At 51.5% G+C, this 27,771-nt stretch overlaps 1 protein-coding gene across 1 annotated transcript in view; it reads left to right on the top strand.

Moving 5' to 3' along the window:
- Positions 1–27,525, top strand: part of GALNT16 (polypeptide N-acetylgalactosaminyltransferase 16) — a 78,896-nt gene extending 51,371 nt beyond the window's left edge. Inside the window, exons 4-17 of the mRNA XM_054567372.1 lie at positions 1,675–1,773; positions 2,574–2,641; positions 3,184–3,249; positions 5,496–5,617; positions 7,877–7,964; positions 9,470–9,554; positions 9,853–9,956; positions 15,760–15,886; positions 16,809–16,901; positions 18,313–18,396; positions 22,174–22,315; positions 23,172–23,294; positions 26,982–27,121; positions 27,239–27,525. Of these exons, the coding sequence (XP_054423347.1) occupies positions 1,675–1,773; positions 2,574–2,641; positions 3,184–3,249; positions 5,496–5,617; positions 7,877–7,964; positions 9,470–9,554; positions 9,853–9,956; positions 15,760–15,886; positions 16,809–16,901; positions 18,313–18,396; positions 22,174–22,315; positions 23,172–23,294; positions 26,982–27,119 (1,339 nt within the window). The 3' untranslated portion in view covers positions 27,120–27,121; positions 27,239–27,525. The remainder of the gene's footprint in view (positions 1–1,674; positions 1,774–2,573; positions 2,642–3,183; positions 3,250–5,495; positions 5,618–7,876; positions 7,965–9,469; positions 9,555–9,852; positions 9,957–15,759; positions 15,887–16,808; positions 16,902–18,312; positions 18,397–22,173; positions 22,316–23,171; positions 23,295–26,981; positions 27,122–27,238) is intronic.
- The last annotated feature ends 246 nt before the right edge of the window (positions 27,526–27,771 follow it).

Here is a 27,771-nt window from a genome sequence, read left to right as displayed (position 1 = left end):
TGGCTTTGGTGGCAGGACCTCCCATGGTGGAGCCAGGCGTGCTGGCCTGAGCCACTCTCTTCCCCTTGGCTCTCCAGGCTGCTGCCTCTGCTGGACTCCAGGCTAGATCCCAGGTCCGCCCTCAGTCTAGGGAGCGCTCCCCCAACGGGGAGCAGAGAGACCTAAACCACACAAAACAGACCTAACAGCTCCATAACCCCAAACTCAAAACACAGGCATGGGACAAACCTCTTCAGAGGCTCTTGGCTCCTGGGAGCTGCTGGGTAAATCCCCCCATCACCATAGATATAAGTCCCAGAGAAGTGCAGGGTGGAGGGAGTGGGAGGGGGTGGCTGAGAGGAGGTCGAGCCTACCCTCCAGATAGGGTACGGCTGCCGCAGGCAGAGAATGAGCATCACAATCCAGATTCCTTCCATGGGCACAAGATGGTTGGAGTTCAAGGCCAGAGACCCGGGGGCCCTAGAGGTCCATGCTGGGCAGCTGGGCGCCCAGGAGGTGGCTGCTGCTCCCCGCATTCCTCACCTCATCAGGCCAAGCCCACCCACCCGCCACCCCACTACACATCAGCATGGCTCTGGGAGGATGGGCACTCGGGAAGCCCAGCAGAGGTGAATTTCCCTGCCCCTCACCCCCTCTCAAGGAAAATTATTCTGAAGCCTCTTTGGATTCCTCCCAGGGGGGCTCCAGTCTGGTGGCCCTCCTCCCCTGCCTGTCTGACCTGGTCTGCTCGGCAGGGCAAGAATTGGGCCTGGGAATTCAGCTGTAAGCTGCTGTCAGTGGAATGGATGCTGTAATGAAAAAACAGTCACTGCCGGAATAGTCAGAGAGCAATTGTAATAAAGGAGATTGCCATGAGAACCAGCGCGGCAGCTGCCTGCCCGCCGGCCCCAGGAGTGTGAATAACGCCTTCGCAGAAAGACGGATGAAGGCTGGCCAGAGTGGAGTGTTTCCCTTCCCTTTCTTGAGGCGGGGGCAGGGGGTGGGGGTTGGTGAGCCAAGTCTGGTGTCTGGAGGTGGTGAGCCCAGAGCTGCAGGGGAGAGAGGGGGCTGGCAGGAAATGCCTCTGCTGTCTTAGAGGCTGGTGTCCTCCAGGAGCTCCAGGGAGGCCGCTCCCCTGCTTGGTGCCAACAGCCAGCTGTTAGTGTGCCCAGTGAAAGGGAGGAATTCATGGGCCCCAGGATGAGGGCGACTCCTCTCCAGATCATACCAGATGTCCCCAGGTGAAGGCAGGGGGCGAGAAGGAAGAAGAAGGAAGAGCTGCGGGGTGTCAGAGACAAAACAGAGGCTGTTTCTCGCCACCCCACCCCACCCCACCCCATTTTGTCTCTTGGCTGCTCCATCCAGCAGGGAGCTCTGTTTGTGGGTCCAGGCCCTGGGCCCGGTGTGGTGCCCGCACGTGGTCAGAGCCTTCCTAAATGCCTCAGGAACCGTGGGGACCCCCGGGCTTGAGGACTTTGGTAAAGAGCTTCTTGGCCTGGGAAGGTCCCCCAGCTGGGTGGCCTGAGTGGGTGGAGCACTGGTATGGAGGGCAAGGCCCACATCCTGGCTTCAGGCTCTATTTCTCTGTCCCACAGAGGCATTCTGGGGGGCAGCAGGCTGGACAAAGAGAAGCCTCACAGCCTGCCCTGAGGACACTCCCACAGCCGCCCTCTGACCTCTCTGCTCCCTTCTCAGCTGTCCGTCCTTGTCCTACTCCGCGGACCTGCCGGCCACCAGTGTCATCATCACCTTCCACAATGAAGCCCGATCGACCCTCCTGCGCACGGTGAAGAGGTAAGCCTCGCCCTGGGACCCTCACCTCAACATGCTGCTCCCCAAGGCCTCAGGGTGACCTGCTGGGCACCTGGCTGGGGAGGACATTGAGATCAGGTGCTGCAGCCAGGCAGGCCCTGGGAGGGGGAGTCCTGCCTTCTGAGAAGCTGGGGCTGGTGAATCAGGCTCCGGGAGACCCCAGAAGTCCTACTGTTAGTGAAGTGCACAGCCCAACACAAGGTCATGTGCTTGGGAGGAGGGCAGAAATGCAGGGGACAGGAACCGAGAGAGGCTGGCATGGGCGTGAGGCCTCAGGCGGATGACGCCAGCTCCTTAGGCACCTGTCAGTGATTTTGAGAGAAGGGTCCTTTCCACCCTCCTAAGCTTGGCCCTGTGGTTAAATTTAACTCCTACTCACCTGTTTCTTTAATGAACTTAGATGAGAATAGGACTCAGAAAGGCGTGCCCGGTGATATTCCAGGGATTAAAGAGGCTCGAGTTTCCTTTTCCAGAGAGTAGTGGAAGATGAGGGATGGTGGGAGATGAAGCATCAGGGGGCTTCCTGAGAACACATCTTCTGACTCACGAGGCCCAAATGAGCCCAACTAGCCTTCTAGGCAACAGGGTCAGCCGGGTCCTTGGAAGAGGCTGAGGAACACAGTGCTCCTCCCCCACGGATCAGGGCCCAGAAGTTTGCAAGTAGCTGCCCATAGCCAGTGTGCTGGCCCCTGAGCTGGGTGGTGGGGGAGCCCCAGGGCAGGGAGAGGCAAACAGGAGGTGGCCCCTAAATCCGGGCTTCTCTGTCCCCATCACTGCTCCAGCGTCCTGAACCGAACTCCTGCCAACCTGATCCAGGAGATCATTTTAGTGGATGACTTCAGTTCAGATCGTAAGTACACGCCTTTTGTTGCACCCCTCCGAAAACCCATGTCCCGCAGTGCTGAGGCAAGAAGTTGTCCCAGCCTTCGTCACAGGCTGGCCTCTGCTCCCCACTGGCATTTTCACTCTTTTCTAGGGCCCTCCCTGGTGCTGCTTTTTGGTGCTAAAGGAGGAGAGAGTGATGTTGCTTTAATGGGACACCAATGAGAGACATTTTTTAAAATTTGAAACAACATCAGCAGCATGCTTTCTTATTACAGCTGTCTCGGGGAGAAGACAGTCCCTTCAATCTAGCTCCACGGATATTAGACTGGTGACGTGTTGGTGCTCTCTGGCGCCCCTGGGGGTAATGCCATAAGTACAGGCAGTCCTTAGTCTGACCTGGGAGTGGGGGACCCAGGGCAATCCTTTGGCCACTAGAGGTGACAGGCACTTCCATGCCTCCCCATTCTCAGCGCATGTCCTGGATCTGATATGGCAGTTCTAACACTGGCCAAACCTCTTAGGGTCTGATGCCCATATCTGAGTGTGTTTCCTTCTTTTTGCCTTCAGCTGAAGACTGCCTGCTTCTGACCAGGATCCCTAAGGTCAAGTGCCTGCGCAACGACCGGCGAGAAGGTAAGCGCTTGGACCCCTGGGCGCCACCGCAGACCCATTTTGGCCTCAACCCCCGCACCTTCCCACGCCCCTTGGGCACCATGCCATACAAAGCAGCATGGTCCTCCCAGGTTCCTGCAGCAAGAACCGAAGTCTGTAGAAAGACCCTCCTGCTATCCCAGGTCAGCCCCTACCCCAGCGTGGCTGTGGGCAAGTTGCTCTGCTGAGAAATGAGGATAATAATGGTCCCCTCTCTGCCTTGCCCAGTTACTGTAAGGGTGAAATGAGATGGGCTGTATGGAAATGCTTTGGAATAACCAAAGGGCAGCATAAAGCAGGTGTAACCAAGAGGTGTTTGGTGCACGGATGACAGTACAGGATTGTGCTCGGTACTCCAGGGGACACAAAAGAAGTGTAAAACATGTTCTGTTATGTGGAGGAATGGAGATGGGAGGAGAGGGTGCTGGAGGAGACAGAGGGATCAGGGAGTGATCGGGGGAGTGGGCCTTCGCTGGTGCCGCGGGCGGGAGGGCTGTGAGACCACGGAGCGAGCGGAGCATTCCCGGCTCGGGGACTCCACGCGAAGGCTCCGGGCAGGCGTGGGCACACAGGGACTCCTCACAGCCCTCCTCCCCGGTGCGCATCCTGTACGGCGGCGTTCACTTTCTCTGCTTTCTCAGTCAGTCCTCACAATAGATAAGGAGACTTGGGTTTAAGGAGGTTCTGAAATTTCCCAGGGTGGGGAGGTGGAAAGGAGCCAGGATTCCAACCTGGGGAGGGGCTCACCGCAGAGCCCAGCCTCTTCACCACCTTTTTATTCTCCCTTCCCAGGGGAGTCTGGGCCTGGTCAGCTGGGGGAATCGGAGTAGGTGACAGAGGCCTTTAAGCTAGAAAAAGGCATTTAGACTTGATAAGGCAGGTAGCAGGGAGCCACTGAAGGGGTGTGTGTGGGTGTGCGAGACAGAGAGAGAGAGAGAGACAGAGAGAGATATGTATGTGATGGGCGGATTTAATAAAGACCAGCCAGGCTGGGGCAACCTTCTTACTGGAATAGAAAAGGCCAGAGAGAAATCTCTAAGTATGACAGGTCCTTGAATAATGTGGTTTCATTATAACGTTGATGAGATGCTGTAGGAACTTAACTCTTGCATCTATTAATTAGCCTATGGTAAAAACTGGCCTTGTTATATGTCAGTTCATTTAAAGTCATAGAACCTACCTATGGCGTTAAGTGAAGACTCACTGTACAGGGTTGCAGGCGCCTGTAGGTCTGGGAATGTGCTATTCCCTGGGGTTTTGCCTAACAGATGTACATTTATGCAATGAAATTAAGGAGGTTTAAATTAGGTGCTTTATAGCAACCTATTGAATGAAAAGATGGGACAGATGGACTTGCGGAGAGATGGAAGAACAATCAGATGGATAGAGGCAGAGTGCCAGGCAGAGGGGTGATCAGGGAAATCTCTCCAAGAAGCAACTCGTGTTTCAAATTCTTAGACTGAGGCCCTTCAGTCCCTACAGCCCACAGGGCGCCCGTGGCCGCTCTGTCAGGGGCAGGGCCAGCTGGGCCTCCTCTCTCCTGACCAGGTAATTCCCCAGCCCTGCCCGGGGAGCTACCAATGCAAGGCCATTGTTTGACTGTCCTGCACTGTGGTGAGTCTGGGGGGATGGGGGTGGAAGCAGAGCAGAGCCCAGCCCACGGAGGCTTCCTGGGCGCCACCCCGTGCTCTCCCCAACAGGCAGGGATCGCTCTTTCTCTGAATCTCAAGGTAAGAAAGCTGAGGCTCAGAGAGGTTAAATAACATGCTTAGGGCGAACATAGACGCTGGCATACTAACTCCAGCCTGTCCTAGTCCAGAAGACTCTCTCCTTGTCACCTGTGGTGGTGCAGCTGCCGGGGACCACGCTGAGGTTCCCACAGGGTCGGGGCAGCGGAGGCTTTTGGTTTCTGGCTCTCCTTTGCTGTCAAACCACACTTCATTGGCAATTTCCATTTACTTAACTCCCACTGTTCACCAGTGTGTCCCCAGAGCCCAGAACAGTGCCTGGCACACGGAGGGCATTCTGAGAATGATCTTGGAGTCATGGTGGTTGATGGATGGATGAGAGAGACAAAGAGAGGGACGAAACAAACAAATACAAAGTAAAGTGCAGGCACAGTAACTCACAGGAAACCTCAGCTCCAGAAGGGGCAGAGAGCCCAGAGACTTTGTGGGGATGGCTGGGCAGCCAATCGGCTCACACCAACCTGTCCACGTCCCCTGCAGGGCTGATCCGGTCCCGAGTTCGCGGGGCAGATGTGGCCTCAGCGGCCGTCCTCACCTTTCTGGACAGCCACTGTGAAGTGAACACTGAGTGGCTGCAGCCCATGCTGCAGCGGGTGAAGGAGGTGAGTCTGCCTGTCCCCGGGGAGCTCTGTTGTCTCCGGACATGCCTGCCATGATCTTGGCATGAGGGCGTAGGGACTGTCTTTGAAGTTGGGGAGGCAGAGTAGGAGCGCACATGGTCTGCTGCCTCTTGAGTGACTTCACCTCATTGAGCCTTCTCATCTGAAAATGAGGATAATTATATTTGTCCCTCTAGGTTGCGGAGAGAATTAAATTGGATGACAGCCTGGGCGAGATGTAGAGCTACTACTGTGAATGGGTTGTCTTACTCCTGGGGGAGGCAGGGTCCTGTGCCGAGGCGGGGCGGGGGTGGGGCTGGCTTGGGTCAGGCTAGGGGGCTCGAGAAGGAGGGAGGAGAGGACGATGTTCTCAAGGAGAGAGGAGGGCAGGGAGGCCCTGCCACGGGCCCGCTGTTTTCTAGAATGGGGAGGTTTGGCACAGATGGAGGAAAGGATGAAGTGATTACAACTCACTATAAAAAGACAAATATCCCAATTTAAAAATGAGCACAGGATTTGAATGGACATTTCTTCAAGGAAGATACATGGTGGCCAACGAGCACATGAAAAGATGCTCAACATTTTTAAGTCATTAGGGAAATGCAAGTCCAAACCACAGCGAGACACCTAATAGGATGGCTGTAATAAAAAAGATGGATAGTAACAAACACTGGTGAGGACGGGAACAAATAGGAGCCTGCACACGTTGCTGGTGGGAATGTCAAATGGTGCAGCCCTTTGGACACCAGTCTGGCAGTTCCTCAAAAGTTTAAACGTAGAGTTAACATATGGCCCAGCACTTGCACTGCTGGGCATATCCCAAGAGAAATGAAAACATACTCCACACAAAAGCTTGTACACAAGTGTACAGAGCAGTCTTATTCAGAGTAGCTGAAACATGCAAACAACCCGACTACCCATCAACTGAGGCATGGCTAAGCAACATGTCATTTATTATCCAGTGGGATGTTATTCAGCCATAAAAAGGAATGAAGTGCTGATGCATACTACAGCGTGGATGAACTTTAAATGTATTCTAAGTAAAAGAAGCCAGTCACTAAAGAACACACGCTGCATGACTCCATTTATATGAAATGTCCAGAAGAAGCAAATCCATAGGAATAGAAAGTAGTTCAGCGGTTGTCAGGGGTGGAGGGGAGGGGGTAATGGCGACTGACTGCTCATGGGTACAGGGTCTCTTCTTGGGTGATGAAGAAGTCCAGGCATTAGATAGTGGTTGCACAACCTTGTGACTGTACTAAAAGCCACTGAAATGCACGCTTTAAAATGGTTAATTTAATGGTACATCAGTTATATCTAATAAAATTGCTATAAAAATGTGAATTATATCTCAGTACAAAACAGTCTGTAAGAAGGACAGGGGGAGGCCCCCACGGAGAAGCCAGGGATGGTCTCCCTGATCCTCCGCCACCCCGGGCCATCCTGAGGCGGGCCGTGAGCCGAGGGGCAGAGCTAGGTTCCAAGTGGCAGACAAGAGGATTTTGAGGGTCAATGCAAAGTGTGAGGAGAGAAAGAAGAGGCTCTGTCCCATGTCCCTCCACAGAGGGCTGATAGAGGACAGTTAAGTTTCACGTGCAGTATATGACATAATTCACCACCACCACTACCCCCCAAATAAAGAACAACTTTGGTAAAATTGATATTACCCACCAACGTTTTAGAGGTGGATTTGTGTCCTGGAGGTGATGAAGGGAGTAGTGAGACTGACTTTGAAGTGGATGTGGCATGAAAGGAGTGACACCCAGGTTATACAAGGGGACGCAGGGACCCTGCCCTCAAGCTTCTGGGGGCCCAATTGGGAAGACCCAACCCAAACATGTACAAAAGGGAGCAACAATGAATAAAAGAACAAGCCAGCAACCGAAGAACTGCCGCAGGCAGCATATGATTCACTGGCCCAGGAACTGCATAGACTCTAATTTTGAGAGCAGCTTAAAAGAAGAAGAGATCCTCAGCCTGAAGCAATCAGGGAGAGCTTCACTGAGGAGGTGAGATTCCAGCAGGGCTCAATATGACCTAAGAGGGAGTGGCTGGGAGAGCACTGTGCCCATGGGACCCAGGTGGGACCTTCCAGGAACTTGGACGTGATGACGCTGCACAGCTCCCAGGAGCCCAAACTGTCCTGCAGGAAAAGCTTGAGTATATGGCCTTGTGCCTCAAGAGAGACCTTCCTCCCAGAACAGGCAGCTGGCCTTTCCGCAGGGTCCCTGGCCTCACGCCAGCTCGCATTTTCTCTCTTAGGACCACACCCGCGTGGTGAGCCCCATCATTGATGTCATCAGTCTGGATAACTTTGCTTACCTTGCTGCATCTGCTGACCTTCGCGGAGGTGGGTCCTGCTACCAAGGGAGGGGATCTAGACCAGAAAGGAGGCAGGTGAGGGCAGGCAACAGCCCTGGCTTGGGGCCCTTCTTCCCAGCGGTGCCAGAGGGTCTCACAACACCGTTACCTCCAGAAAATGAAAAGGGATTGGCGAGAGCCCTGGGGCCGGGGGCCAAGGGCCAGAGCCAGCATCTGCAGGCTCCTGGCACGGTCAGTGCAGAGCCAAGCTGGTCTTTTCCTCCCTCAAACATTGACACACCCTCCCCAAATGCTGCCAGCCCAGAGACCAAGGCCAAATCCTGGCAGAAGGGCATGATATGACAGCTGTTTTGGGAGTGCAGGAGGGGAACCCTCAGCCTTGCGTGAATTCCTGACATGGACCCCCTAGAAGTGGTCTGAACGTGTGCTGTGTGTTACGGGGACCATAGCCATGTTTGGCTGTTTCACTCTTGAAATATGACTAGTCTGAATTGAGATGTGCTGTGAGTGTAAAATACGCCCCAGGTTTTGAAGAGTCAGTGTGAAAGAATGTAAGATATCTCATTAGTAATTTTTTATATTGATTACAAGTTAAAATGATAGTATTTTGGGTATATCTTATTTAAAATGTATTATTTAAATTAATTTCATATGCTCTTATTACTTTTTGATATGGCTACTAGAAAAATTTTAATTACATAGGTGCCTTGCCTTTCTGGCCTGGATTTTATTTCTTTTGAACAGCTCTGGCCTAGACTTTAGAGCTGTACTGTCCAATACAGTACACAAAAGCCACATTTGGCTATTTAAATTTATGTTAGTTAAAATTAAATGAAATTTAAAATCCAGTTCCTTAATTGCCCTAGTCACATTTCAAGTGCTCAGTAGCCGCGTACGGCTGGTGTCTACCATATCGGATGGTGCAGATACAGAACATGCTCATCACTGCAGAAAGTTCTATCGAACAGGCTGCTCTGGAGACTATTGCTGGGAGCTGGTGGGCAGAATGGATTTTGTATTCGGGGTCTGGATTTTCAATAAATGGACATAACCATTAATTAGACCTTGGGGTTGAGTGGGGTTCTGAAGGGAGCCAGACATTTCTCCCTTGGGAAGTCACCTCAGGGCCTTTCCACTTACTGTCCCCCTGCCTGGAGTTCCCGCTCCCCAGGTATCTGCATGGATCAGTCCTTCATTCCGGTCTCTATTCAAATGTCACTCCATCAGAAAGCAATTACTGAGTGCCCTTACTAGAATAGCATGGGCATCTCTCCTGTATTTTCCTTTGTAAGCACTTGTCACTCGTGACTGACATATTACCTGTTCGCTGATCCATCCTGCAGTTTCTGTCTAACCCAGCACGTTAGAACTCTACAGGGGCAGAGACCCATCTCATTATGAATGAAGAAATGACCGCACGAACTGCCCAGGACCCTCTGTGAACTCGGCCCAGATTAAGGGAGGCTCTGAGGGGGCAACAGCCACCAATGGGCTCTGCCCTGACCCGGGTGCTTACCCTGTTCTGTCCCTTAGGATTCGACTGGAGCCTGCATTTCAAGTGGGAGCAGATCCCTCTTGAGCAGAAGATTGCCCGGACGGACCCCACCAAGCCCATAAGGTCAGGGCTACTGTGAGCTCCGGAGAGACCCCTGCTTTCCCTGGGTCTGGGGCCTGGGCGGCTGCTGGGGAGCCATTTCAGTCACCGGGGCTCCTGAGGACATCCAGTCGAAGTGCTGACTCTGTTCTGGGCCCCAGGGACAGAGAGCACAGAGGCCAGGGGGCTGGCCAGACATCCTGCCCTGGTGACTCAGCGAGCAGGGGATTCTGGGGCAAGTGGGCTGGGCTCCTGGGGCCGTGCAGAGCGACTTCCGGCGTCTTAAGCTTATGGGTCGCCTCTGCTCTCTCCTTGCTCCCAGGACGCCTGTCATCGCTGGAGGAATCTTTGTGATTGACAAGTCCTGGTTTAACCACTTGGGAAAGTATGATGCCCAGATGGACATCTGGGGGGGAGAGAATTTTGGTAAGTTGGGAAATATAACAATGGCAACAACAACATCAATTAACTCTGATCGAGCACTTTCTATGTGTAAGGCCCTGTTCCAAGGACTTCATCCTCACAATGATCCCCTGAAGTAAGTACTGCTATCTCCATTTTAAAGTGATAAAGACACTGTGGCACAGAGAGGTTAAGTAGTTCGTCCAGAGCCACACAGCTAGTAAACAAAGAGAACTAGGTGGTTAGGGGGAGCCTGTGACCACATGGCTACACATGTGTGTGGAAGAACATACAGGCTCAATCATGGTCCGAGCTCAAACACCCGGTTGCTTCCCTACCAGGTCTGGGAATGTGTTCAGTAGAGGGTACTGGTTAAATGTAAGTGATGGAGTCAGAGGACCTGGGTACAAATCCTGGCCCTCTGATCCCATTGCTTATATTTAACTAGTATCCTGGGGTTACTAGTTACTGGGTATTTTGGGTTGAAATCCTATCACCTACAAGCTGCCCTGGGCAAGTTAAAGTCTCCCAAAGGCTCTGTTTCCTCAAGAGGCCGTTATGCGCACTGAGGGAGGCGAGGAGTCAAAATGCAGTACCATAGTATGCAGTACCGGTGGCCCCTATCATGACTTCTGAGGCTGTCGGAGCCTCTAACCCCGGGAGGAGAGGGAAGAGCCAGTGAATTCCCAGGGTTGCTGGGGAGGTTCAGGTTAGAGAAAGGCCAGAAACAGGTGGAACACTGATGTGCATAATTTAAGGGGGTTTATTAAAGGGCCTGTTTACACAGTGTGGGCAAGATAGAGGGAACCACAGGAACAGCCTTGTATTGGGCGAGGCTGGTGACTGCTGGGTGTCACTACCCCTAGGTCTAAAAGATGGGGAGGGAGCACCACCCTACAGGAGCTGTGGTCCTAGGGCACCTGCAGCCAGCCTGTGGCTCCCAGATGGAGGGGGTGGGGATGGGGCACACCCACCCTTATTCTCCCCTGTCTGACCTCCCACTGGCGTCTCTGCTGGCTGAACCTGTGCCCTGCAGGTAGGAAGCCCAGCGGTGCAGCCTACCTAGGCAGCCTCCCAGGCACGGGGCAGGGTGGGAAGCGTTCCAGGGCATCCTGCTGGCCTCCAGAAGTGGGCAGGTACTTTTGAGGCCTGTAAATACAGAGGCAGATTCTTGCTTTTGCAGTGGACCTGGCCCTTTGCAGAGCTCTTTCCCACGGCTTGCTTTTTCATTCTACACAGGTTTCTTTAGAAGTAAATAGAGCTGATGGTATCTCACCCATTTGACAGGTGGGAAAACTGAGGCGGACGCTGCCTTCCAGATTCTAGTCAGGAAACTCCATGTCTAACGGGTGTGTGGAGCGCCTTGACCAGTGCCACTTACGTGTAGTGAGGTGTGAGCAAAGTGAAATTCTGTGTTTCTGAGAAGTGAGGAGCAGGCCCTTCTTCATTCTCCCTGATTGGGACACGGATGAGCAGTGGGGCTTAAAATAGTCCTGACCCCTTCTCAAAACCAGCTGGAGTGGGAACAGGCATGGGGTTTTTCCTCCCCTTGTAACTTATTCTTGGAACGCTTTCCAGACAGGCATCTGGAGGAGTATATTTGGGAACTAGGGTGCAATGATCCTTGCATTCTGATGTCCTTTCATATGTTTAGGCCTGCGTGACCTTTGTGTCCTCGATCTCAGCCTACAGGGAGCTTGACAAAGCCAACTTCCTGTATAGACTTAGGAGACAGAGAAGCTATCGGTCTCTCTTGCATCCAGAGGCCCTTCCTTCCTTCTGCCCTTCTTTCTTTCCCTTCCTTCCTCTCCTCTCCCTCTCCTCTCCCTCTCCTCTCTTTTCTTTCTTTCTCTCTCTCTCTCTCTTTCTTTTTCTTTCTGTTTTTTTCAGGCTGGGGACTGACAGGGAAACAAGTGAAAGATCAAACAGCTGACTTCAAACTGTGCCTGAAGCCCTGAAGCGAGGGCTCAGTGGTTGGGGGAACTTGAAGGGTGAACCAAGGATTGGTTCTGGAGAGGGTTTTGCTTCTTAGAAATTCAAAGAAATGTCTCAGCGAGCCATCGTTTTGAACTGGGAGACTCCTGCTGCTGGTGGGTTTGGCCTTTCATTTTGTTTCTTGGTTGAAGGAAGGGAGATGCCCAAACCGAAACTCATTCCTGTGCCCTGCCTCTCCACCCCCAGCCAAACTCGGGAGTCAGAGGCCGCCTTGCGAGGGGGTGGCACACGAAATCCTTGGGAGTCACATTCGGGATCCTTGCAAAATGTAGTCAGATCATGTCACTCTGCTGCTCAAGACCCTGCCAGGGCTCCTGCATCACTCAGAGCAAAACCCAAAGTCCTGAAGTCTGCCCTTCCCCCGCAAGCACACACCCTCAGCTCTGTCCTACCGCACCCTCTCTGGCCACCTGGCCTCCTTGCTGAGCTGTGAACTTGCCAGCCTTGCCCTTGCCTCCAGGTGTTGCCCTTGCTTACGACTCTGCCAAATGCTCTTCCTGAGAGCTGGGGACTCGATTCCCCACCTCCTTTACGCCTTAGCTCAAATGTACCCTTTCAGGGATAACTTCCCTCATCGCCTAGTTAAAATGGCAGTCCTCCCCCTCCGTTCCGCTCACCCTCTTCCATCCCCTCCTGGCCTCATTTTTCTCCATTGTATTTATTATTATCTGATAGGCTATGTATTCTGCTCATTTTCTTGTCTTAAATAAGTACTCAGTAAAAATTTTATGAATTAACTAAAAAATCTGGTCATACAGTACAGCTTGCTGGACAAACTGTGAACTTGTTGTTGCAATTCTGCAACTATTTGATGAGCTTAAAAGAGGTTATTTAACATCTTTGATTTCTACAGTTCTTACTAAAAATAGAGGTGGGCTCACAATGCAATATATAGATATATATAGATCATATATCAAATGTACACTTGAAATCTATCCGATCTCACTAACCAATGTCACTCCAATAAATTTAATTAAAAAATAAGAGGGTGTGAAAAAAAAAAAAAGAAAAGAGGGTGTTTAACATGGACTGGGTGTTGAACTGAGGACCTAATATTCTGACTTTGGAATTTTGTTTTTGGTTTATTGACCCTACTGTCACAAAGGGCTCTTGTCTGTCATTAAATTAATGGATGAAATAAAACTGTCTATGCTTTTTCAAAACTATATTTTATTGATTATGCCATTACAGTTGTCCCTTTTTTTATCCCCTTTATTCTGCCCCCACCCTGCACCCTCCTTTCCAGCATTTCCCCCTTAGTTCATGTCCATGGGTTGTACATATAAGTTCTTCAGCTTCCCCATTTCCTATACTATTCCTAACCTCCCCCTGCCTATTTTGTACTATTTATGCTTCTTATTTCTTACTCCTTTTCCCCCTTCTCCCTCTTCCCCCTCCCCACTGATAACCCTAAATGTGATCTCCATTTCTGTGATTCTTTTCCTGTTCAAGATTTTTGCTTAGTTTGTTTTTGTTTTTCAGGTTCAGCTGTTGGTAGTTGTGAGTTTGTTGTCATTTTACTGTTGATAGTTTTGATCTTTTTCTTAAATAAGCCTCTTTAACATTTCATATAATAAGGGTTTGGTGATGATGACCTCCTTTACCTTGACCTTATCTGGGAAGCACTTTATCTGCCCTTCCATTCTAAATGATAGCTTTGCTGGATAGAGTCATCTTGGATGGAGGTCCTTGCCTTTCATCACTTGGAATACTTCTTTCCAGCCCCTTCTTGCCTGTAACGTTTCTTTTGACAAATCAGCTAATAGTCTTATGGGAACTCCTTTGTAGGTAACTGTCTCCTTTTCTCTTGTTGCTTTTAAGATTCTCTCCTTAGCTTTAATCTTGGGTAATTTAACTATGATGTAGGTTTGAGGCTTTATGTCCCATGCTGGAACCCTGGGTTGCACAGTCTGTCTTGTTCCCCAATTGTTCCTCCCAGCTTATCCACACATGAATGTGGGACCAACCAGTAAGCCAGCTGCTGCCTTGCCCACCAGTCTGCCCCTCCCCACACGTCCTCTCTGCTCCAGCTGCCTGTCTTCTCCCCTCCTACTGGTCTGGATGAATGTGTCTTCTTTAACTCCTTGGTTGCTGGAGTTCCATAAAGTTTGATTTTCTCACAGTTTTGGTTGTTTTTTGTTTTTAAATTGGTATTATCCTTCTTTTGGTTGTGTGAGGAAGCAAAGCATATCTACCTACGCCTCCATCTTGGCCGGAAGTAAACTAGGTTTGCTTTAAAAAATATATGTGGGGATAATAATACCAATTTCACATGGTTGCTGTGAGACTTAGACATCAGATATAAAGAGGAGGCACACAGTAAGTGCTCAGTAAATGGATGATGGTTAATGCTATTGTTGCTAATAATGACAACACTTGATAATAGTGTGGGCAATATGGGCTGAGTGAGATGAAGTGACAACTAACATAATAAAGCTACTCTGGCAGAAGTAGAACCAGAACGCAGATCTCTGTCCCCAGGTCTGTCCACAGTTTCAGATCTCCATTGCTGAGCCAGCTGCAGAGCTCTGACTGGGAGAGGGGACAGAGGCCTGCCTGTTTGCAGTCAGACCTAGGGAAGCCCAGTAATGTAGCCAGCCCTCTGTGTGGGTCCAGATATGCCGAATGTCCAGTCCTGGCCCTTGGACCACATCTGGAAGTCCCCTGGTGCACACAGGTGGCCAGAAAATAGGCATTGGTCCTGCTGCCTTCACTCCCCACTTTCCTGGTCACTTGGAGGCCCTGACCTGCTGCACCAGGTAAAAGCCTGGAGGCCTGGCCAGAAACCACGAGTGTCCTTACAGCCAAGTGGAGAGTGGGAAGAGAGACCAAGGGACAAAGAGAACTCATGACAGAATGGTCTTGCTTTTTTAAAAATTAAAAAAGAAATAAGTGCTATGGTTATCGGTTTTCTGGAACAAGGAGGAGGTGTTTTAAAGTCATAGGGTGTCCAACTGTGGAGCTAATATGAAAGGAAGTAAGAAACCAGAAGAAATTATTGTGAGGTTCAGCCGAATCTCAGGGAGGGTCTTGCAAAGTGACAGTTGGTGAGTGGAGAACACACTAGGTGACTTGTGATGTCCCTTCCATTCTGGGAGGCAGAAGGGCCACTTCGTTCATCTCCCGACACTACTGGGGACCACAGTCATCTGCAAAAGCTGGTTCAGCTTCACTACCTCCATCAGAAGGAAGCCTGGCTCAAGAGGGCCAGCAGTAGCTTGTAAATGGGAACCCCTGGGCAAGAGGGAGGTTAGGGCCAGCTAGCTGCAGGAGCTGTGGCTTGGTTGGTGGCTGCTTTTCCAACCTCGTGAGTGCCCAGAACTGGCTGCCGAGCAGATGGATTCTTCCTTAGCTCATGTCTGGATGGGGCTTTCTGGACAGAGGCGGGAAATGATGCTGCCATTTGATTCAGTTTTCCTTGTACTTGTGACCTTGGTGTTCCTTCAAAGCTTTCCCCACTGCTCTTCCAGGGCTCAGGGCATGTGTGTTGGTGGTATGTGTGTAAAGGGTGTTTGTGTGCAGAATGTGTGGAGGGGGTGTGTGCATGCAGAGGGTGTGTGTGGTGGTGGTATGTGTGGAAGGCTTTTGTGTGGAGGGTGTGTGGAGGACGTGTGTGGTGGGTGTGTGTGGACAGGCACGGGGTGAGCCGTCAGCTGCACGTGCAAAAACTGTCAGGAGTGGGTGCACCCATGGACACAGGGCCGGGCGCTCCAACCCCGGCATGTGCCTCCAGTGAGACGCCAAACGGAAGGGAAGCCAGCCCCTTCCCGTCTTCACTCAGCGGGACTTGCCAAGGAGCTCTTCCCCTCCTGATGGCTGCTGTCTCCCGCAGAGCTCTCCTTCAGGGTGTGGATGTGCGGGGGGAGCTTGGAGATCGTGCCCTGCAGCCGGGTGGGCCACGTCTTCCGGAAGCGGCATCCCTACAACTTCCCTGAGGGCAATGCCCTCACCTACATCAGGTAGGTCACAGAACCAGGAGCCCTGAGCTTGCAGCCAGGACCCAGGGTTCTAGGCCCAGTCCTGTTATCTGACTTTGGGCAGCCCCCTACCTCTCTGGGCCTCAGTTCCCCTGTTGACCCCACCCAGAGTCCCATTCTGGATTCCAGGCCCTTTCAAGGGTGGAAGGATGAAGTTGAGAGTGTTGCCACCAGCTTTCTTGCCTTGACTATCTTTGTCCTTGAGGGTCTTAGACAACTGGCCAAGTGACCCACTGGGAGCTGCCTTCCACTCACATGGTGTGGACGCCATGTCCTGACTCCAACTTGGTCAGCATCCGCCCATCCACGTGCCCAGCCACACGCCTTTTAATATATATATATTTTTCATACATGCAATTTATGGAGAGAGAGAGAGATGCACATACACACTATGGATTTGTGTTTGTGATTTTATATAAATGGGACCCTGCTCTATGTTTTTTCTGCAGCATACTTTCCTGCCACTCAACACCAATTTATAGATGTCCTTCCCTGGCATTGCATACTAACCATGGCGTTGTTGTGCAAGGTTGCCTTGTAGTCCATCATGTGGAAGTAGTTCATTATCCTCACTTAATGGGCATTTAGGTTGTTGCTAATGTTTCATTAAAAAAATATTCTCGTACATGTCCTCATACATTACCTACATGCAGGTCTGTCAGTAGAACAGATCCTGGAAGTAGAGCGTCAGAGGGTATACATACCTCCAAAGTTGGCGGATATTGACAGATCGTTCTCCAAAAAGACTGTACTCGTTTGTACCACCCCAATTAGCCTTGTTTGCATACACTTCTGAGATTTTCATCACTCCATGTTCTCATCAGTGCACAGAGCTGATCTGAATCCTAACCCTACTTCTCTTGCTGCCTTGGTGACTGTCTTTTGCCCCTTCCTCTCCTTTTAGGAATACCAAGCGCACTGCAGAGGTGTGGATGGACGAATATAAGCAATATTACTATGAAGCCCGTCCCTCGGCCATCGGGAAGGCCTTTGGCAGGTGGGCCCCTCCCCCAGCCCTCTTTGCCTCCCTCCACCCACGTTAGCACAGCCTTAACCTGAATACAAAATGGGCTTGCAAGCACTCACAGTCTCCTTAGTAACTGAGCTCCACCTGCTGGGCTCTTGGGGCCCACGCCAGTATGCAGTGCACAGACACACACTGGTCCTTGAGGAGGGTGCCACCCCCTGGGGAGAAATAACCAGAGAAGGCTCATTTATGAAAAAGAGCCTCTGCTCACCAGCTGCCTGCGGGAAAAGGGGCCTCTGTGGGAGCGCTCAGGGAGGAACTGTCCGCAGAAAGCACTTAGGGTTTTGCCTCCCCCCACCACAGTTGTTCCCAATCTGTGTGCTGTTAGACTGTTTTCCTGTCCCTGACTGTTACGACTACAGTCGAGTTAAGCGTTTCCAAAATTCCGATTGGTTGCAACGTCAGCTGAGTGGGCTGTGATTAAAAAAGTGATAGGGAATGAGAACCTGAGATTAGCACACAACAGAAGGGAAAATAGCAGTTGATTGCTGTGAAGGGTAATATTGTTTTGCGAAACTCTTATTTTAGTTATATGTGTATGTGTGTGTCTACCTAAATATGTACATAGATAAACTTGATCACGATGTAAGATGTATTTCTCTCTTATTTAAGGTTGTGGTCAGGAAAGTTTAAAAACATTATTAGTGGTCATCAATGAATCTTTCTCCCTCTATTTACTTATATCTATCCCTTAAAAAGAAAAAGTATTTCGTCACTGACTATTTCTTTCAGCGAGGAGCTAAAATTTGCTTGGCACTTATGTCACTTAATTTATTTGATTCTCACAGAAACCCCCTCGGGTGGGTGGTTATGTCTTCAGTTTATTGGAGGAGAAGTGGGCTCAGAGAGCGGGGCAAGGGCCCCTGTCGGTGGTCATTACGGTCAGTGTAGCTGAGGAAGGGGAGGAGACCGAACTGCGGTGTCCACCGACACATCAGACAGTCTGATTTGCTAGAATTCCTGAAAGACCTTTAAAGTCCGTTCCCCTTGTTGTTAGGCCCTGTCTGCTACACTGCAGCGCACAGAAGGAAAACTTGAGTTCATTAAGGCTCTGCTCTCTGTGGAAAGAAGGACCTGTGCTAACTGAGGGTTTGTGTGATGCTAGCTGAGGGAGGGCCCAGGGTGAGGAGGGTAAAACAGGACTCCTCGCGGGCTGGGCTGATCCTGAAAGGTGGGCAGGAATTTGAGGAGAGGAATGGCCAGGAGACCTGAGGTGAAGCTGCGGGCCTGAGAATGACTCCAGGCAGGTGGCTGAGGCTGGAGGGCAGGCTGGGACCTGGGTTCCTGGTCCTGGTGCACCGGGGCGGGGCCTCTGCCTGTCCCCCCCAGGGCTTCCTCCCGAGCCCGCTGGCCAGAGCCTAAGCCTGGCCTCCTCTTTCAGCGTGGCCACAAGGATTGAGCAGAGGAAGAAGATGAACTGCAAGTCCTTCCGCTGGTACTTGGAAAACGTCTACCCAGAGCTCACGTGAGTGCAGCCCTCAGCCCGCGCATCTGGCCTGGGTGGGGCCGGCAGCCCGGGGACCCTTCACCGCAGGATCTCTCCATCCCAGGCAGTCTGGCTCTTTCTAGCTGTCGGTGTTTGTCTTCTTGTGAAGGCTTTGGGGAAGCCAGGAGGACATTACCAGAAGTTAAACATGACCTGTGGTAGGAACCAAATGTTTTAACAGGACCGGGCCTTTGTGCTATAAATAGACACTGTCCACTTAGGAAAGCAACACTGCACTTTGTAGCAAAGGCCACAGAAATCATCATCCCCTTTGTTCTCCCCCCATCTGGGAGTTTACTCTGAGGAAATGAAGCAACTGAAGCAAAAAACTGTTGACAAAAAAGATGTTCACTGTAGGCTTCTCTGCTGCTGGGGAAAAAACTGAGAAATGACCGACAAGGGGGGCTGGGTTTCGTGAGTCATGATGTATCGATCTAAACAAATGTTATGTGGCCATTGACGTAATAACCGTAAAGACTGGGAGAGCGTGGGGAAACTTTGCTGTAGCAAATGCAGACGCAACCTGCAAATGGCATGTGCACTGGAGCCGCGGTACATGTGAGTGTGTGCACTGAACCAGGCTGTGCAGGACCAGCTGTGATGGCTGGCGTGGGGTGGAGAGGATTCTTTCTTATTTCAAAGTCCTTCTGAGTGTCTTGGCTACAGCCACATGGTTCATTTCCTCACCTCCTGCAGGTCTTTCTCAAATGTCCCCTTCTCAGGGAGACCTCCCCTGAATACTGAATTCACAGACCACCCCTTGCCCAGCATTCCGCTTTGCTTTCCTCTGTTGCCTGCCCCTACCATCGCCAGCAGACATCTGGCTGGTGAATTTTGGGATTATCTCCCCACACTTGACAGTAAGCTCCATGAGGTTAGAGGTGTTCACCTCGTTTGTTCACTGTTTTTTCTCCACCTCCTCACACAGTGCCTGTCACAAAATGAGTTTTCAATAAATATTTTTGACTGAATAAATTGCATAGTCAATAAGCCTCAGCAGTAACTTTGCAGTCAGCATTCTTCCTTCTGTGGCTGTCGCCTTGGGGAGCGGGCTATCCCACTGCTGCCAGCTTTCTCCCAGAGATGCTGCCGTGACTTTCCAGAACACTCCACCCCTTAGAGCTTGCCTAGCTTTCAATGGCAGATTTGATTATTGGAGAACGCCCATAGTTGCATTATAGCCACGACCAGGGAATAAACTAGATTAACCCAGATAATATAGCCCTGGGTCCCCAGTACAGTGCAATAAGACTGAAACAAGTCACAAAAATGAACTGACGCTGGGAGCAATTCCTGAGGAGTTCCCAAACAGTTCGAGCAATGGCAGCCTCCTCACAGGAAAGTTGGCAGCCTGGATGACCCCAGGCTTCCCCCATGATATCTGTGAAGGGAGGGACGCCCATTTATAGAAGCATAATAAATAAACAACTTCCTCAAGTGACTGCTTTTAGGGGGATGGCTTCATTCAGATGTGTCATTTCTGAGGAAAAAATTCATTTCTTTACATTCTGTCAAAGTTCATACCACAGTTGGACGGAGCCATGGACTCTAGGCCTCGGGCAAGAGCTGGGAAGCCTGGGGGAGGCGTTGGGAGAAGGGGACCGAGAATGTGCTCACCCCAGTCCCCACACAGAGTGTCCTGTCATCCACTGAGGACCATAAGTTATTTTATATCTGTCAGAAACCTGGATTGATTGGTCCCAAGGCAGGAGAGTGGATGAAACCAGCGAGAAACATAGTCAACTGCCTTTTGTTTTGTCACTGTGTGAAAGTTTATTTATTTATTTTTAAAGATTTATTTATTTATTTATTTTTAGAGAGCGGGGAAGGGACCCAGCCCCCAACCCAGGCCTGTGCCCTGACCGGGGATCGAACCAAGCAACCTTTTGGTCCCTGCAGCAAAGCCTGACCCACTGCACCACAGCAGTCAAGGCGACTGTGCGGAAGTTTTAAACAATGATTTATTGCTCTTAAGAGAAGCCACACACCTCATTTATATCCAGATGGCCCCTCCCCAGTGCGCTTGTTCACGACCTGCCTCGGTTCTCAGGGTGAGGGCCAAGGGTTAGAAAGGAGATCAGTTGGCCCAAATGATACCAACTTTCTTCCAAACAAGGGATCCTAATACTTGGCCCATACTACTGCCCAAGGCTCTGTGAGAACAGGTTGGTTCTGGGGTTCTGGGGGCTTCCAGCCAACTCTGAGGAAGGCGGGCCTGGTTTGGCTGAGATCCTGCGGCATGTCTACATCACAGAGTGCCCGAGGTGTTCTGATGCCCCCTGCCCCCGCCCGCATTCTCTTGCCAACCGAGATAGCAGGAGACAGGTGAGGTTAGGCACTTGGCCAGACTGGTTCCCCATCGCCCCACTGTGGGTCCACAATCCAAGAGTGTGTGTAACCTCCCAAACTCAAGTATACAAACCTGCATCTGCTGGGGCCAGCGGCCTTCTTAGGTTTCTTGCCCACAGGCTAAGAGGCTTGGTCTTATGTCAGTGTGTGTGTGTGTTTACACACAGTTTTGCTATGCGTATAAAGTGATTTAATAATATAATATTTTGAACTGCCTGTTTGACTTAATGGTATGCTCTGAGTGCTTTCCCACATTACCAAATAGTATTTCACAGTTATTTTTAATAGCTAAAGCATTTTCTACCCTACAGATGAATCACAATTTGCTTCCCCCACCCCCTATTGGAGATCTAGGAATTTCTAATGTTTTTGTATCATCAACAAGTCAGAGATGAATATTTTTAGACTAAATCTCTGCATACATCTATAATTATTGTTATAGGACATTAAGCCCCCTGAAATGGGATGGTGAGGTCAAAGGTGTGTACAGTTTTAAGGCCTTTGATAAATAATAATAATAACAACACATTGCCTTCCAGAAAAGTTAGGCTAATCTATGCTTTCACCAGTAGGGTATAGATACTAAATATATATATTTATATACATACATATAAATATACCAACATATACATAAATATATAGAAATATATACATAAATATATAAATACATAATATATAAATATATAGTAAACAGTGCTAACCCTCTAATATATATTTCTTTAAGTTCTTAATGAGATTGAACACATTTTCATATTTGTGCATTTTATGTTTTTTTAAGATTTTATTTTTATTTATTTTTAGAGAGAGGGGAAGGGAAGGAGAAAGGGAGAGAAACATCGATGAGTGAGAAAAACATCATTTGATCGCTTCTTGCAGGCCCCCAGTTGGGGACCTGGCCCGCAACCCAGACACATGCCCTGATTGGGATTGAACTGGCGACCTTTCAGTTCACAGTCCAGTGCTCAGTCCACTGGACAACACCAGCCAGGGCACATATTTGTGCATTTTAAATTTGCCTCTTTCAGGTGGCCCCTTCCCTGTCGTTCTGAGATTGCTCATTGAGCCCACGTTCCGGTCCCAGCCCCTCCCCAGGCTCTCCTCTTTCTGGACTGGGGAGTCCTGGGTTTCTGGCCTAAGCTTTCTCCCCACCAGGGTCCTCTCAGACCCAGCCTCCAGGCCAGGCTCTGGGGCTCCTGGAGCTGCTCAGAACCCCATGGGGCCCTGGCGTGTCTTCCCAGAGGAATTCCTGGTTTCTTTCTCCTCTCCTCCCCGGCCTGCTAGCTTCGTCTGCGCCCAGTGCTCCTCCCCACTGAGACCTTGGCGCTGGGAGCTGATGCGGCTGCCCACTGGGTGAGGGTAAGCCCGAGGTGGGCAGAAAACAAGCCCCACCCCTGCCTTTCCTCTCAGGGTCCCGGTGAAGGAAGCCCTCCCTGGCATCATTAAGCAAGGGGTTAACTGCTTAGAGTCCCAGGGCCAGGACACTGCTGGTGATTTCCTGCTCGGAGTGGGGATCTGCAGAGGGTCTGCCAAGAACCCCCCAGCACCCCAGGTAAGCTGCTTAGGACCCTGAGTGGGGTGAGGGGCTTTCCTCTGCTCATTCTCCTCCTCTCTCTGTCTACGGTCTCCACAAACCCACTTTCCCAGGGACCCTGCCAGCCGTCCCCTCCCGCCCTGCACCTTGAGCCTGCTCCTGTCACGTTCTGATCTCCTCTCCAGGCTGTGACACAGCCGCCCTCTGTGCACCACCAGCTCTCTCCTGGGGTGCAGCTGTGGTCAGCTGATGTGATGGGCACAGGGCATCCAGGACTCTTGTGTGTGCACAGGTGTGCAAAATATGAGTGTTGATGCGCCACGTCAAAACTAGAGCTGGTCATGGAGCCCCCATCATGGACAGGCGTCCTGCCTGCCTTGGTCTCATGTCCTGTCCCTCTTCCCCTTCCCCAGTAACCCTTGGTACATGCTCCATTGCCCTCTGGCCAGCTCCAGCCGAACACCCCCAATATTTTATTATGAAAAATTTCAAATATATGCAGGGTCTGGCAGAAGTAATGCCTGCTTGAGTGTGGTTGGTAGGATAATAATGTGGGTGTAATAATTTATAGTTTTAACTTGAACATTTCACCTAAAATGTCATATGGTGTGCTAGAGTATGATATTGTTATGTTACAGAGTGACATGCTTGTGATTTTGTAATAAAAGATTTTTTTTAATAAAAAAAGGAGCATTTCTTGTGCCAGACCTTGTAGAAAAGTTGAAAGAATTGTACAGTGAATACCCATGCACCCACCCCTATTAGTAGAACATTTTACCAAAATACACAGTGTATTTGCTTTATCGCCTAATCACCCATCTGTCCATCCAATGCTGTACCTTTGGACTCAGCCTTCCTGGTTCCTGCCCTGCAGGCATGGCTGTTCAGTGACCATCTCATCCAGCAGCAGGGGAAGTGCCTGACCGCCACCTCCACCTCCGTCGCCCCTGGGTCCCCGGTCGTACTGCAGGTGTGCAACCCGAGAGAAGGGAGGCAGGTAAGCCTCTTACCCCCGGGCTCAGGACGGCCAGCAGCCCTAGGCAGACACATAGCGGGGACAGCAGCCCCTGGCAGGGAGCCCCAGGCTGAGACACACAGACTCAGTCCCTCCAGAATGAGAAGCTGAGCAGGCCTAAGTCATTATCAAGGTCAAGTCTATGATTTTACTCAGGAAGTCCTTCAGGTAAATATTTATTAAATGTCTGTCCTGCCAGCCTGTGAGGTGAATGAGGGCAGGGACTGTTTGTCTTATCAACACTGTCCCTAGCCTCTGAGAACCACCACAGCCAAAAGAAGTGTTAGCTTTTACTGAGAACCCATATTAGGACTTTTACATGGATCATCTCATCTAAACCTCTCAGCAACCCAGTGATCCGGGCTCTCGTGCTATCCCCATTTGATAGGTCATAAGACCAAGGCTCCCTAAATTTAAGAGACATATGTTAGATGACACAGCTGAGTTGGAGTGGGGTTGGCATTAAAACCTGGGTAAGTGTGACCCCTGAGCCGAGAGTCTTATCCCAGCACATAGCAGATGCTCTGTATTTCTTGACTGCTGGCTGCCTGGGGAAACCGAAATCCAGATACAGTGACTTCCAAGCTGTCGTGCCAGCCTTATGTGCCCACCGCCTTTTCCGTGGTCAAACACTCTCTCTCACCCGGTCTCCACTAATCTTGGGAGACAGGCCCACTTGTTGAGGAAGAAGCTGATGCTCAGAGAGATGAAGTTACTGGCTTAGGGGACTTGGCAGCCAGGGACAGTCAGCCTAGCTCCTTCCTTTGTCCTTCTGGCTTGGAGGGCCGTGCCTCTGCTCGGGACCTGACCCAAAGGCCAGAGGCCAGCCCCAGCTCTTCCTCTGCCTGCCCCTCCTGGGTGGCCTTCCTGGTGTCTGACTCCGGCCAGCCTTCGGGGCAGTATGAGGTGGGAGGGGGTTAGGCACCTCACCCTCTGATTCAGCCTGCAGAGCTCTCCTTGCACCCTGTTCTGTTTGCCTCAGTCAGCTCTTAGGGATGACTGGCCATTGCTCTTCCAATCCCCTCCTTGCTGGCTCTGAGAGATTTGTGTGCCATGGCCTGCTTGCTGGGCCCACCGGACATTTCTGAAGCACTTTCAGATGGGAAGGGTGCAGCTGGTCCTGGTCCCTCCAAGGCTGCCTGCCCCTTGCCCTACAGTTAGCGGGCCCTGAGTCCCCCTTCACCTGGAGCACGGAACTCTCTGTGTCAAGCCTTAACCCCACTCCCACCCCCTCCTTTTTTGTTTTTTAATTGATTTTTAGAGAGAGAGAGAGTGAAACATCAATTTGTTGTTCCACTTATTCATGCATTCATTGGTTACCTCCTGTATGTGCCCTGACTAGGGATTGAACTTGCAACCTTGGTTTTGGGGTGATGCTCCAACCAACTGAGCAACCCAGCCAGGGCCCCCCTGCTTTGTTGAGGCTGGAGCTGGGAAGTGTCTCCCAGGGCAGGCACCATGCAAATACTTCCCTGGGGCTGAAGTATCGTTTTCCCCTTTGTGCTGACCCAGCCTAACGGGCTTGTAGGATCTCCCTTGTCCCTGCTCATTCTGCTCCTGCAAGTCCTGCCAGGCCCCCAACAACACCCTGGGCAGCTGCCCCCCACCCCCTGCCAGGAGGACAGGATGAGAAGCTCTCCCGCTGGCAGCACCTTCTCCAATCTTGGCCTCCCTTCTTGGTTCCCCTTTGTTCCTGTGTCCAAGGTCACATGGGTGTCAGTATCTGAGAGGTCCCATGTGCACTCGATCCGGCGTGATGGAGTCAGCAGGTCCCAGCTCTGTCACCCCCTTACCTCTCTAAACCTTAGTACCCTCATTATAAAATGGGGAGCTCCCTTGCCTGCCTGCCTCACAAGGGGTCTGCAATAACCAAGAGCGTGGAGATGGGAGAGTACTGTGAGGGGACTCTGTCTCTCTGGCCAGGCCCAGGGCCGAGGGCCAGGGGGGTCGGGGAGGCCCTGAGACTGTGTCTGGTAGCACCTGTAGGAAGTGAGAATCCTGTGATTTGGGGAGCACCTCCTAATGATGGGGGCATTCACTCATTCATCCATGCATTCATTCTTCATATACCAAAACTGCATTGGGTTCCTACTCATGCCAAGGGATGTGCAGATCATGCTGGTCACAGGGATGAAAGAAGGGTCATGGTCCAGCAATACTCATCCGGGGAGAGTGCGCCAGCCCTTTCCAGGAGGTCAGACTAGAAAAGCACAGGCAATAGGATGCTGTGAGTTTCAGAGGGACCAATCTGAAAGCCAGGGGCCTAATCTTTAGGCCAGGGTCCCCCCTCTGCTGGGGCCACTTGGGCCAGAGGGGCTGGGTCTCGGCCCCGAGCCTCATAGCACTGCATTCCCAAGGGGAATCCAGACTCTGGTGCCCCCGCCTTCCGCATCCTATGTTGGTTCCCTTCTCTGCCCGCCCCATGTCTCCCTGCAGCCCTGGACCCGAAGCTGTGTGCAGCTCACCTCCGTTCTCCTAGCTGCTCTGAAAAATACATGGGCCCCTCCCCCTCAGAGCCCTCTGGGCTCCGTCCACATGGTCACGAGCACTCCCCACTTCCTGGGGAGGACCAGGGGGATATGGGAAGAGGGGAGATGGATGCACGGGAGGGAAAAAGGAAAGAAACCAAAAACAGACCAAGCATCCAAACCATACATCATCCTCCATCCAGGCATTTCCAAAATGCTCTACCAGAACACCTCTCCTTCCCCTTGTCAAGCCTGGGCAAGGGCAGGCACCAGGAGGTGAAGGCACTGACCTGGGAGCCCCTTCATGACTCAGTAGGAGACTCAAGTGCCCCCACCAGCCCACTGGCCTCACTCTCCCTCTCTGCCAAGATGGCGGCCAGTTCCCACTAAGGGTGCAGGCAATGGCTGCACAGTGATAAGCAAGGGCCGAAGCTTTGAGCTGCAGGAAGAAGAACTATCTGAAGGAGTCAAAGATTCACCTGCCCAGGAACTCAAACTCAAGTGCCTATAGAAAGCCGGTGGGGAAGCCCAAGTAGGACTCAGGTGAACTGAGATGAGGGTGTATTTACAGCGGAGAGCAGCCCCTCAGCCACAACCAGCTGATGCCACAAAAGACACTAAGCCACGTCTGGGCAAAAGCTGGAAGTGCAGATTTTTATGTAGCAACTAAGCCACATTTTTAAGTTAACACCATGTAGGCCAAACAAAATAACATCTGTGCATTAGATTCAGCCCATGCGCCTCTGATCTAGACAGTAACTTCATGCCAAACTACAGAACAGGAGTGCATTGGGAGGCGGGGGCTTAAAGCTTGTGTGCAGTGGGGGGACCTCTTATGTAAGGGACACACAGACTGTTCAGATGCGGGCAGTGGTGTCCTAGGTATATGCAGGGCTATTTGTTTGTTTATTTTTCACTTTTTTTTTAGGTTTATCTTTAGAGAAGGGAAGGGAGGGAGAAAGAGAGGAAGAGAAACATCAATGAGTGGTTGCCTCTCATATACCCCCAACTGGGGACCTGGCCCACAACCCAGACATGTGCCCAGACTGGGAATCAAACTGGAGACACTTGGGTCACATGCCGGCACCCAATCCACTGAGCCACACCAGCCAGGACATGGGCCATTTGTACACATATGCAATGCAGGTGTGAGCATTATTATTTTAACCTCACTCTCCTCCTTCCCCGCTTCTCCCTGCAGAGATGGAGGAGAAAAGCCTCTTTCATCCAGCATTCGGTCAGCGGCCTCTGCCTGGAGGCCAAGCCCGCCCAGCTGGTGACCAGCAAGTGCCAGGCTGATGCCCCGGCCCAGCAGTGGCAGCTGTTGCCACACACATGACGGTAGCCCTGGGGCCTCCGGTACCTTTTGCATGAGACTTTGGGGCTGGAAGCGGGTTAGGGTGGGGGAGCGTAAAGCGGGCCGTGTCCATCTCCTCACATTTCTGCCGGAATCATCAGCAAACACCCCTGCCGTGAAACGCCATTCTCCAAAGCTTGTACAGAGAGGGCGCAGGGGCGTGCCCCGATACCCCGGCTGCCAACCGCCCTCACCTCGGGACGAAAGAAGGTCGGATGCTGGACTGCCGTGGGGCGGAGACTGGGCAAGTGCCCTCGCCCTTTGTCCCCTCACTTCTCCTTCCTGGGAGCCCTCCCCCGTTGGCGGGGGAGAACAAGGACAGAAGCCCACACAGGGTGCCCACTGTGTCACAGAGCCTGCCTGTGGGGTCAGGCATGGGAACAGGCTGTGTGGGTGGAGAGCCTGAGGCTGGGAGGGGAGGGGCAGTGATGGGGGCGAATGGGAACGGGAAGTGGGTGAGCAGCTCAGTGGCCTGCCCCAGGCAGGTGCTGGGTTGGGAGCGGGAGGGATGGGGTCGGGGGCGAAGGATGGGCGATTGGCAGAAGGACATGGACGGAAAAGCAGCACAGCACCCAAAGAGCAGGTCTCTTCCCAGGGACCTAATCCTCCCATGCTGCACTGGCCCAGGGCACTG

This window comes from Pteronotus mesoamericanus, unplaced genomic scaffold (genome assembly GCF_021234165.1).
Source record: "Pteronotus mesoamericanus isolate MK-2021 breed Mesoamerican mustached bat unplaced genomic scaffold, CSHL_Meso_final contig_182, whole genome shotgun sequence".
In the NCBI taxonomy this organism is placed as follows: Eukaryota; Metazoa; Chordata; class Mammalia; order Chiroptera; family Mormoopidae; genus Pteronotus; species Pteronotus mesoamericanus.
This window is presented reverse-complemented; position numbering and strand designations above follow the sequence as displayed.